This window comes from Coregonus clupeaformis, chromosome 39 (genome assembly GCF_020615455.1).
Source record: "Coregonus clupeaformis isolate EN_2021a chromosome 39, ASM2061545v1, whole genome shotgun sequence".
Classification (NCBI taxonomy): Eukaryota; Metazoa; Chordata; class Actinopteri; order Salmoniformes; family Salmonidae; genus Coregonus; species Coregonus clupeaformis.
The window spans coordinates 16,412,641-16,425,411 of NC_059230.1; the positions used below are offsets into that span (position 1 = coordinate 16,412,641).

The window sequence follows — 12,771 nt, forward strand, 5'->3', positions numbered from 1 at the left end:
CCGACAATACCTTTTTAATTCTATGCGCCATACATGTTGCTATAATTTTTGCATCACAACACTGAAGTGTAAGGGGCCTCCAATTTTATTAATGGACTGGATCTTTATATTTCCCACTTGTATCCTGTTTCAGTAATAATGAAATCAGACCTTCTTCTTGAGTGTCTGATAATCTACCATTTACATAGGAGTGGTTAAAACATGCTAATAACGGTCCTCTGAGTATATCAAAAAAGGTTTGGTATACCTCGACTGGTATGCCATCCAACCCTGGAGTTTTCCCGGACTTAAAGTCTTTAATTGCATCCAGAAGTTCCTCCTCTGTAATTTCACCTTCACATGAGTCTTTCTGTATGGCTGTTAATTTTACATTATCAATAGAAAAGAAATCCCTACAATTAGCTTCAGTTAGAGGTGACTGAAATGAACACACATACTTAAAGTACTTTGCTTCCTTCTTCAAAATATAATTTGGTTAATCATGGGTGACTCCATCATTTGTAACCAGATTCAGTAAATTATTTTTGGTAGCATTTCTATGTTGAAGATTTAAAAAAGAATTTGGTGCATTTTTCCCCATATTCCATCCAGTTTGCATTATTTTTATAATATATTACACTTGATCTTTCTTGAACAAGTTTCTCCATTTCTTTTTGTTTTTCCTCAAATTTATTCTGAGCCTCTATGTTACAGTTTTTATTGCTATCAATCTGTTCTGTTAGACCTTCTATTTCCTTTGTTAGTATGGACTCTTGACCTAAATTGCTTTTGTTTTCAAGATGAGTACTGAATTGCATGGCCTCTAAAGGCACATTTAAAAGTGTCCCATACAATTTTATTTATTTGTATTTTTAGTCATTTTAGCAGACGCTCTTATCCAGAGCAACTTACAGTTAGTGAGTGCATACATTTTTTCATACTGCCCCCCCGTGGAAAACGAACCCACAACCCTGACGTTGCAAGCGCCATGCTCTACCAACTGAGCTACACAGGGCCTACAATAAGGGGATTTGCTGTAACAGGATATTGCCTTATCGACAAAAGAAAGGGGCACAAAAACATTACGAGGAGGACCACCAAAGCCAAAGAAGCCTATTCCGAGGCTAATGCCTGCCCTCGCCCCTCATCCCAGCCTTCCCCCTGCCACCTGGGGTTTGGGGCAGGGCTGGCGTCGGGCAGACTGTGCCCGGGCTAAGATCTGGCCACTTGCCGACTGGCGAACAGAGGGGCTGTGGTGCTCCTGGTCCCAACCATCCACAATGACATTCAATTAGGTAAGAAAAGGAGCCCCAGTCCTGATTCTGGCAGAGTAGTTGTAAGTGGGAAAAGGTTGACTGTCTTAGTGATTAAAGAAACGTGGGTAAACTCGGAACACCGGGCTGAAGAGGGCAAAGGCTCGAGGATATAGCATCCCACTCTTTAGAATCATAAGAATTTGAATGAGCAAACCAACGTGAAGTCTAAATTTCAAGTGCGATTGGACATGGCTTTTGAAAAAGACAAAGGCACAGGTTAAAACAACACAGTTGAAGTGTGGCAGGGGGACATTCTGACCACTGCCCCACGTCAATCATCGCACGCGTCACTGAGTGCCTCCAACACCGGAGGAAGGAAGGAAGAGTCTCTCTCTCTCTCTCTCGCTCTCGTGTGACTGACCAACTTGCCTGCCACAGTCTCTTGTGGAACAAAGCCTCCCCCTTCCCTTTACCTCCCCCTTCCCCCTCCCTCCACGTACCATGGCGTAATCTGTGTGACTATCTCTCTATCCCTCTCCTCAGGTTCCCCGTGGTTCGTCTCAACCTCCAGTTCAATGCGGCCTATCCATCAGGCCTTCTTTCTCTCCAGACAGGCCAGACAGACCCACCATTACCTGCTTTCACAGCCAGACAATGGAGGGAGCAGGAAGCTGACAAGACTGACCTTGCTACCTTGCCGTTGTTGAACTGCAAGTTCATTGGCAGTGGCAGAATAGAGGGCACTGGGTTGGAGGGTAGCAGGGCTTTAAAGGGACTGTTTGCTCCAAAATCAAAGTTTGTCGTTTTCAGATTATAAAAGTGGTCTGAAGTCCACATCCCACGCCATTGGTTGTCTAGATACACTATACCAGGGTATATGGCTGAAATGATAATGAATGGAAAAGATTTGGAAATTAGATAGTGTTTATCTTTTCCATTCATTTGTGATTGAGGCAAACAGCTGGATCTAGCCCACATAACAGATCGCGTGCAACATGAACATATCTCCACATTTACTCCAATGTTTGTAAACAATGTAAATGTAAACAAACATTATACAGCCTCAAAACATGGTTCAAACTATAATGTTGATATAATGGATGGTCAGTCATTGCATCCATAGCGCTGTCTATGAATTTGAGAGTGGTTACATTTCTTCAGCTCCATCCCTTAGCTTTTTTGCGAAACAGGGATGGGGAGTACACTTTGTTATTGTTACAATTAAGGATTCTAGCTTGAACTGCCTAATTAACTTTGAACTGTCCTTTTATGAACCCACCAGTCTGGGAATGTGTGCAGGTTACGCTGACTCCCAGATCACACAAAAGGAGGTGGGGGTTGGGGTGAGGGAGACACGACAGGGCCTCACTGGGAGAACACTTTCAAAATGTATACAAGCTTTAGTGCCACACCAAGTCTGAATCGGAAATCGGTCGGACGTGCTGGAGATGCAGCTGAACTGAAGCCTGTCTGGTTGGGTGGGACCAACAAGGTTATGGGGACAGACAGACAGACAGACCCAGGACGTGATCCTGTGAGAATGCGGTCCGTTTTTGCCTCGGACCGCCTGAACCCCCCTCCTCCTGGTCCCGCCGGGTAGTTAAGTGGCTTAGTGTCTCTGTGGCAGATTGAGCGGGGCAGTGGCGGGCAGAAGGTCAACAATGGGCACCTAGTGGGCATTCTTCATTAATCCTGCAGCATTTACAATCGCCCGGCAGAGCCAGGCGCATCCACCAATGGCGGAGCGGAGCTGTCGGCCCGGCGGCGCCACCCTGCTGCCCCAGCCACATTCATCTTCTCACCAGGGAATGACAGGCAGCGAGAGGTAAAGAAGGGAAAAAGGTAACAATGAAATTGAGGGAAATATAGAGAAAGGGAGGGAGGTATAGAAAGAGAGATACAGGTATGGTGTGAGAAAACAAGAGGGAGGGAGAAAGAGAGAGAAAAGACAGGCCTAGCTTCCGTCTCATTGTCTTTTTACCCACCAATCTGTAACTGATTTCGGAGGCCCCAGGATCTTGGCAGAGGTGCACATCAAAGACTGTGGTAGGGATAGGAGGAAGGGGAGGGAGAGGGGGAGGATTCTCTCTACATGCTTTGAGAAAAGGATCCATTTCTGCCCTGGATATACAGTAGCTAAGAGTTCTGTACATTTTACATTTACATTTCAGTCATTTAGCAGACGCTCTTATCCAGAGCGACTTACAGTTAGTGAGTGCGTACATTCTCATACTTTTTTTCATACTGGTCCCCCGTGGGAATCAAACCCACAACCCTGGCATTGCAAGCGCCATGCTCTACCAACTGAGATACATGGAACTGTATTGACTTATCCCCAGAAGGATTCCCCTACCCTTGGTGGTTGACACCCATTCATTCTCAAAACCAGAATACCCATGTCCGTCTTGGAGAGTTGTGTGCTGGCTAGCTGGCTCAAGGTGTAGGTCTACTATATGGCTGCTCAGATCATTATTGAAGCATCTAGTGGCAGTAGATGCTGGCCCTTTTGTACTATGACGCAATTCGACCCTGCCCCCACCTCATGCATCTCATTCCTGACACCTTAGGTGACGGCTGAGGTGTCATGATTCATGGCTCATCACTACACTGTGAAATTAAATCAGAGCTGGGCCTTAACAGCCCATCAGAGTAGGTTGATGTTACCCAAATGAGACATTAATCACTATCAGCAGGATGGCTCGGCCAGAGGACAATCCTATGGAGGGGGTCGGTATGCTAACTTCCTAGCATTTCTCCACAGGGAAATCATTCTATGCTTCCCAAATTAAACCCTAATTCCCTATAGTGCACTAATGTTGACCAGCCCTGGTTAAAAGTAGTGCACTAAGGAATAGGGTACCATTTGGGAGGAAGACATAATTGCAGTAGAAGGCAAAGTACTTGCACATTACTATAACTTCTAGGACACCCTAGTCATAGACTGTTCTCTCTGCTACCGCACGGCAAGTGGTACCAGAGCACTGAGGTCCAGCAGTATGAGGATGCTGGCAGCCCCAGAGTCAGCATTCATGAGGAGGTCATTGGTGACCCTTACCAGGGCAGTCTCAGTGCTGTGTCTAGCTCTGAAACCTGAATGAAAGGGCTCAAGTAGGTTGTGAGTGTCCAGATGGTTTTGGAGTTGGCTAGAAACAGCCCGTTCGAGGAGCTTACTCAGGAAGGGCAGGTTGGAAATAGGCCTGTAGTTCTGGAGGTTGTCAGGGTCAGATCCAGGCTTTTTAAGTACTGATGTGACTGGGGACAGTTTGAGCTGAATGAGGGACACACCCAGTGATGAGGGACTTGTTGATAACCTCTGTGAAGAAAGGCTACAGAGCAGGTAAGCAGATCTTGAAAAGGGAGGTGGGGATAGGGTCAAGTGAGCAAATGGTGGGCCTCTTTGTCCAAACCAGCTGCAGTGACTGTGGTGAAGGTGGAAAACCTTGACTCAGGGAGCGTAGGACTGGGTAGCTCAACTAATGGGGCTTGGAAGGTCAGGATGGTGTTATTCATGTTTTCAATTTAGCTTTGGAAGAAGCACAGGTATTGATTGCACCGTTCTGGGGAGGCTGAGGTAGCAGAATTGTTCACAGGTTGGAGGTAGGAGTGTTGTGGTGAACGTATTACCGCCACACCGGCGTTCACGAGTCATGACCGCAGTCAAATTCCACGTGACAGTTTAGTCACGGTAATTAGGCTTCTCCAAGCTCTGATGCTGCTGATGGTCATTAGTAGCCTACCAAACTTGCTAACTGCCTGGTACTCAGCACCCTATTGTCCCTCTAATCACTCTGACATCAATGCAAATATGATCGAAAATGTAATCAAACACTTAATGAGAACCCATGAGCTCATGTTACGCAACATTTCTATAGACTATGCAATTTGAAAACAGAGTTTTGATGGCCTCTATTAAAAAGAGGAGGATCCCATCAGATTTCTATAGGCTTACTATATTTATTTCTCAACTTCCCTAATATTAAGCACATTGCTTCTCTTTACAACAGGAGTTTAGCCTACCTGGCTGGCATGAAAAGAACCACGGGAAAAGCGTCATCCATTCACTATTTAAGTGCATAGATTACATGTATTTTTTTCCGCTGCCCCTGTTTCGAGACAGATGCGTGATAATGGTCCATTCTAAATCCAAACAAAATTCACACATATTATTTAGTATACAGTGGGGAGAACAAGTATATGATACACTGCCGATTTTGCAGGTTTTCCTACTTACAAAGCATGTAGAGGTCTGTAAATTTTTATCATAGGTACACTTCAACTGTGAGAGACGGAATCTAAAACAAAAATCCAGAAAATCACATTGTATGATTTTTAAGTAATTAATTTGCATTTTATTGCATGACATACAGTGGGGGAAAAAAGTATTTAGTCAGCCACCAATTGTGCAAGTTCTCCCACTTAAAAAGATGAGAGAGGCCTGTAATTTTCATCATAGGTACACGTCAACTATGACAGACAAAATGAGAAAAAAAATTCCAGAAAATCACATTGTAGGATTTTTAATGAATTTATTTGCAAATTATGGTGGAAAATAAGTATTTGGTCAATAACAAAAGTTTCTCAATACTTTGTTATATACCCTTTGTTGGCAATGACACAGGTCAAACGTTTTCTGTAAGTCTTCACAAGGTTTTCACACACTGTTGCTGGTATTTTGGCCCATTCCTCCATGCAGATCTCCTCTAGAGCAGTGATGTTTTGGGGCTGTCGCTGGGCAACACGGACTTTCAACTCCCTCCAAAGATTTTCTATGGGGTTGAGATCTGGAGACTGGCTAGGCCACTCCAGGACCTTGAAATGCTTCTTACGAAGCCACTCCTTCGTTGCCCGGGCGGTGTGTTTGGGATCATTGTCATGCTGAAAGACCCAGCCACGTTTCATCTTCAATGCCCTTGCTGATGGAAGGAGGTTTTCACTCAAAATCTCACGATACATGGCCCCATTCATTCTTTCCTTTACACGGATCAGTCGTCCTGGTCCCTTTGCAGAAAAACAGCCCCAAAGCATGATGTTTCCACCCCCATGCTTCACAGTAGGTATGGTGTTCTTTGGATGCAACTCAGCATTCTTTGTCCTCCAAACACGACGAGTTGAGTTTTTACCAAAAAGTTCTATTTTGGTTTCATGTGACCATATGACATTCTCCCAATCCTCTTCTGGATCATCCAAATGCACTCTAGCAAACTTCAGACGGGCCTGGACATGTACTGGCTTAAGCAGGGGGACACGTCTTGCACTGCAGGATTTGAGTCCCTGGCGGCGTAGTGTGTTACTGATGGTAGGCTTTGTTACTTTGGTCCCAGCTCTCTGCAGGTCATTCACTAGGTCCCCCTGTGTGGTTCTGGGATTTTTGCTCACTATTCTTGTGATCATTTTGACCCCACGGGGTGAGATCTTGCGTGGAGCCCCAGATCGAGGGAGATTATCAGTGGTCTTGTATGTCTTCCATTTCCTAATAATTGCTCCCACAGTTGATTTCTTCAAACCAAGCTGCTTACCTATTGCAGATTCAGTCTTCCCAGCCTGGTGCAGGTCTACAATTTTGTTTCTGGTGTCCTTTGACAGCTCTTTGGTCTTGGCCATAGTGGAGTTTGGAGTGTGACTGTTTGAGGTTGTGGACAGGTGTCTTTTATACTGATAACAAGTTCAAACAGGTGCCATTAATACAGGTAACGAGTGGAGGACAGAGGAGCCTCTTAAAGAAGAAGTTACAGGTCTGTGAGAGCCAGAAATCTTGCTTGTTTGTAGGTGACCAAATACTTATTTTCCACCATAATTTGCAAATAAATTCATTAAAAATCCTACAATGTGATTTTCTGGATTTTTTTCTTCTCAATTTGTCTGTCATAGTTGACGTGTACCTATGATGAAAATTACAGGCCTCTCTCATCTTTTTAAGTGGGAGAACTTGCACAATTGGTGGCTGACTAAATACTTTTTTCCCCCAATGTAAGTATTTGATCACCTACCAACCAGTAAGAATTCCGGCTCTAACAGACCTGTTAGTTTTTCTTTAAGAAGCCCTCCTGTTCTCCACTCATTACCTGTATTAACTGCACCTGTTTGAACTCATTACCTGTATAAAAGACACCTGTCCACACACTCAATCAAACAGACTACAACCTCTCCACAATGGCCAAGACCAGAGAGCTGTGTAAGGACATCAGGGATCAAATTGTAGACCTGCACAAGGCTGGGATGAGCTACAGGACAATAGGCAAGCAGCTTGGTGAGAAGGCAACAACTGTTGGTGCAATTATTAGAAAATGGAAGAAGTTCAAGATGACGGTCAATCACCCTCGGTCTGGGGCTCCATGCAAGATCTCACCTCGTGGGGCATCAATGATCATGAGGAAGGTGAGGGATCAGCCCAGAAGAGAGCTGGGACCACAGTTTCAAAGAAAACCATTAGTAACACACTACGCAGTCATGGATTAAAATCCTGCAGCGCACGCAAGGTCCCCCTGCTCAAGCCAGCGCATGTCCAGGCCCATCTGAAGTTTGCCAATGACCATCTGGATGAGAAGGTCATGTGGTCTGATGAGACAAAAATAGAGCTTTTTGGTCTAAACTCCACTCGCCGTGTTTGGAGGAAGAAGAAGGATGAGTACAACCCCAAGAACACCATCCCAACCGTGAAGCATGGAGGTGGAAACATCATTCTTTGGGGATGCTTTTCTGCAAAGGGGACAGGACGACTGCACCGTATTGAGGGGAGGATGGATGGGGCCATGTATCGCGAGATCTTGACCAACAACCTCCTTCCCTCAGTAAGAGCATTGAAGATGGGTCGTGGCTGGGTCTTCCAGCATGACAACAACCCGAAACACACAGCTAGGGCAACTAAGGAGTGGCTCCGTAAGAAGCATCTCAAGGTCCTGGAGTGGCCTAGCCAGTCTCCAGACCTGAACCCAATAGAAAATCTTTGGAGGGAGCTGAAAGTCCGTATTGCCCAGCGAAAGCCCCGAAACCTGAAGGATCTGGAGAAGGTCTGTATGGAGGAGTGGGCCAAAATCCCTGCTGCAGTGTGTGCAAACCTGGTCAAGACCTACAGGAAACATATGATCTCTGTAATTGCAAACAAAGGTTTCTGTAACAAATATTAAGTTCTGCTTTTCTGATGTATCAAATACTTATGTCATGCAATAAAATGCAAATTAATTACTTAAAAATCATACAATGTGATTTTCTGGATCTTTGTTTTAGATTACGTCTCTCACAGTTGAAGTGTACCTATGATAAAAATTACAGACCTCTACATGTTTTGTAAGTAGGAAAACCTGCAAAATCGGCAGTGTATCAAATACTTGTTCTCCCCACTGTATGTAAAGACAACATTAAAATCAAGAATAGTCTGATGTGACAATATTAGCCTATCATTTGTGAATTATATATTATCACTTGTGAATTATGCCCAGCTTGAATGCAGTAAGGCAAGAAACACTGCATGCCTTTTTTGCAACATTTTCTAATAATAGTCACACATGTAGCCTAGCCCATAGGCCTATATATTTTGATAAGGTTTGTATCACAACTAAAGTGGCCAAATAACTTCTTAAAATTAAGTACATTAATTTGCATTACAACGGGTGTAGAGCCTAAATGGCATACATACAAATCGCGTGAGATCCATGTTTGGGGAAGATAATTTTCACCATAAAAATTGACCTTTATAATAAAAGCATTACATGCATAATTGCATTTGCGGTCACTTTTGAGAATGGTGTTTTCCTGCTAATTGATTGCATTTTGGAACATTCACGCTTATAGCCTACAGCCGTGTGCGCATTGCTGAGCTTATGATGTGAAGAAATAGCCTAATAGTTTATCAACATTTTAAGCTAAACGTTCTGATCTGTTGCGTCAGCCTCATTGCTTTTAAACTTTTTTTTGAAGCTAGTGGTTGTATTAATTTGGGATCTATTGCATCCCACAACTGTCCAGACTATGTTTGGAATATTTATTTCTCACACAGAATAGAATAAGTCAACTTTTGTACTATGGGGGATAGTAGATTGACATAGGCTAGTGCTTTTGCTATTCGTTAGGCCTACTCATCTTGTTGGCTGACGAAAAGTAAATGTGGACAGTTCTTCCAACATCTTCAATATGCGCCTCGGAATTGGATAAGGACGCGCACAGTTGCGTCCCCGATGTGTCTGTCTTCACTTGTAGCCTGTGAGAAGGACCCGATCACGTGACGGGCATTGGCTAATAAGAATTTAGATATCTGAGAGCACCATGTTAGTGAGAGAGGTGCTTCGGAGCAGGCAGCCGGGAGAATGGAATTATAATGATTATATTCAGCCCAAGGCACTGGCCGCAAAAGGCACATATTTTTTTTAGGGGGCATTACGGCCACACAAAGGGGATGCCGCCGGGAAATTCGAGGCTTTATCAAGTGCTTGTCAAATTGTGAATGAGAGACTGAAGAAGTGTGTACAGCCTGCGCAAAAAACAAAGCAGAGCTCATGCCTTTCATGCAACTTTTTTCAAATCATAATTTAGAGTCGCATCATGCAGCCTTAGAATGTATAAAAAATCCAAACATATAGCTCAACGTTTGTATCACAACTAAAGTTGCATAAATAACTCTAAATTAAGCGCATAGGAGGACCTGTTTCTTTGTTAACCGCTCAACATAGAATAACCGCATGTGCGCATTCCCTCAAATCGTTTGGAGAAAATATCCTTTCTATTTTATTCAGCTATGTTCAATTGTATTCTTCATACTATAAAATAATATAAAATAATGACACAGCAAATCTGGCCTGCTAAATGAACTAGTGTAGCCCACAGCCATATGGCATAGCCAGATCAGGGCCTAACATAAGGACAACTCAGAGTATGCTATTCTGTTATTCTGAAATAAACTACATTTTCTTCATATCATGTTTCTTTAGATCTGTCTAAAATAAATAATGGATTTATTGTGATGGTGTAGGCTATATTAAATTGATTTATTAGACTTATTAAAATGTAGATGTTCTAAAGGTCTGCATCAGTGGCTTGTAGGCTATGCGTGGAAGCCAGGAGATGCTAAATGTGTTTATGTTCATTAACAGTCAATTACCGTGAGACCGGCAGTTATTTGCTTGACAATCACCGGCTGACAATATTTTATGACCGCCACAGCCCTAGTTGGAGGAGCATGCTCACAGTAGAGAACAGCACACGGGAGTTACCACTGCCGTTGCTGATCAGTTGGGAGTAGTAGGATGTCAGAGCTGCATTTATGGTCAGTTGGTAATCTTGCTGATGTTGCTCATACATCTGCGCATGTAGAGTTAAGCCCAGTTTTCTTATACTGTCGTTCTAGACGAGGGCCAGTTGCTTTGAGAGAGCGTAGCTCTTCAGTGTACCAGGGAGACGATTTGGAGAAAGACACCATACAGGTTTTCAAAGGAGCAACTTCATCCAGTATGGAGGCCAAGGCAGTGTTGTATTGAGCCAGAGTCAGTAACTGGCAGGTAGAGATATTCAGTAAGCTGGCCACTGTTTATTGTTTTCAGTCTTCTAAACTGAATGGAGCGTTTCTTGGGCCAAATGGGTAGAGGAATAGCTAGGGTGTAGGTGATGGGTTTATAGTCGGACAGCCCTGACACATTTCCTTCCAATTTGGCCAGATCCACGCCTGTGGTACAGACCAGGTCCAGCGTATGGCCTTTGTTGTGAATGGCAAAGTCCACTTGCTGTTGGTGTCCAAAGTTGTCCAGGACAACAGCCAGGCCAGTAGAGAGACTGCAGTCAGGGGAGTCGACATGCATGTTGAAATCACCAAGCACTAGCATAGCAGGGCACAAGGAGCTCAGGAGTGAAAAGTAGCTCAGATAGTTCAGCAAGAAAGTCAGAGGCCAATAAATCAGCACAGCCAGTAGTGATACAGAGCCAGTGATCTTGAAAGACATGCATTCAAAACATGACAGCTTGTACTGGAGTAAAATCTCAGTCCTGCAGATTACAGCCAATCCGCCACCCCGTCCGGATGTGCGAGAACAGTCCAGGTAGGTGTAGCCAGATGGAATGCATTGGTTGAGGGATATGTACTCATTGGGCTGATGCCAAGTCTCAGTGAGAAGGAGAAAGTCTATCGGTGATTATGCCATTCAGTAGTAAGCCTTTGTTATTTATGGACCTTGAATTTAATCTCAGCTCGTTACCTTTATAAAAGACACCTGGGAGCCAGAAATCTTTCTGATTGAGAGGGGTCAAATACTTATTTCCCTTTTTGTTGTTGTTATTCTGTCTCTCACTGTTCAAATAAACCTACCATTAAAATTATAGACTGATCATGTCTTTGTCAGTGGGCAAATGTACAAAATCAGCAGGGGATCAAATACTTTTTTCCCTCACTGTAATTAAGGATATGTTTTCAGGAGTAAACTACCAAGGCTGCCACTAGGCGCCATGGCAACCATGGAATTACCTGATTGAGCTGTTACAAGTGAAGTGGACTAACCTATTGGCGTAGGGACAAGTAAAGTGGACTAACCTGTTGGAGTAGGGACAAGTGAAATGGACTAACCTGATGGAGTAGGGACAAGTGAAGTGGACTAACCTGATGGAGTAGGGACAAGTGAAGGGCGTTCCTTTGTCTCGCTGGTCCGCTTGCATCTGGAGAAGCCTTCCTATCACTTTTATCAACCCCTGCACATTCCTGTTCATAAGAAACAGAAAAAAAAGGCCAGAGGTATAACTAGCAGTTTACAGAACCCAGATAGCTTAGGCCTATACTATGCAGAGGACGTTAAAGGGATACTTTGGGATTTTGACAATAAGGCCCTGTATCTACTTCCCCAGAGTCAGATGAACTTGTGGATACCATTTTTATGTCTGTGTCCAGTATGAAGGAAGTTAGAGGTAGTTTTGTGCGCCAATGCTAGCTATCGTTACCGCTATGACTGGAAGTCTATGAGTATCTACTTCCAGTCATTGCGCTAACGCTAGTTTGCATTCTCTCGAAACTACCTCTAACTTCCTTCATACTGGACACAGAGACATACAAATGGTATCCACTAGTTTATCTAACTATGGGAAAGTAGATAAATCCAGACATATCCCTTTAAGTCATGTGATCTTGATTCAGAAAATGTTGGTGGCCACTGTGTTACTGAGTCGTACATGATAACCAGATGTCACATTGCGTTGAGAGGGACTGGTCGCTATTTCAGATCCCAGATGAAGAGGGATGTGTCTGTAATGTTTGTTAGACTGACTTGGACTGTCAGTCCTAAATGTAAGAATAAAACATAACAGAGATGCCATGTTAGTATAAATGCAGATTTTTCTTTCAAAATGAAGATTCAAGCTGTTTCTTCCCCGTGTGCACTCACTCACCTATAACATTAAAGGGATACTGCGGGATGTTGGCAATGAGTCCCTTTATCTACTTCCTCAGAGTCAGATGAACTCGTGGATCCCATTTTTATGCCATGTTAGTAGATACCCATAGACTTCCAGTCATTGCACTTACGCTAGTTAGCATTGGCTCGCAAAACTTCCTCTAACTTCCTTCACA

General features: G+C 43.7%; 1 protein-coding gene across 2 annotated transcripts in view; it reads right to left on the reverse strand.

Moving 5' to 3' along the window:
* Nucleotides 1–12,771, reverse strand: part of focad (focadhesin) — a 79,104-nt gene that overhangs the window by 60,796 nt on the left and 5,537 nt on the right. For both annotated transcript variants that reach the window (XM_041868170.2, XM_041868169.2), the window contains exon 5: nucleotides 11,812–11,910. In XM_041868170.2, coding sequence (XP_041724104.2) covers nucleotides 11,812–11,910 — 99 coding nt within the window. The remainder of the gene's footprint in view (nucleotides 1–11,811; nucleotides 11,911–12,771) is intronic.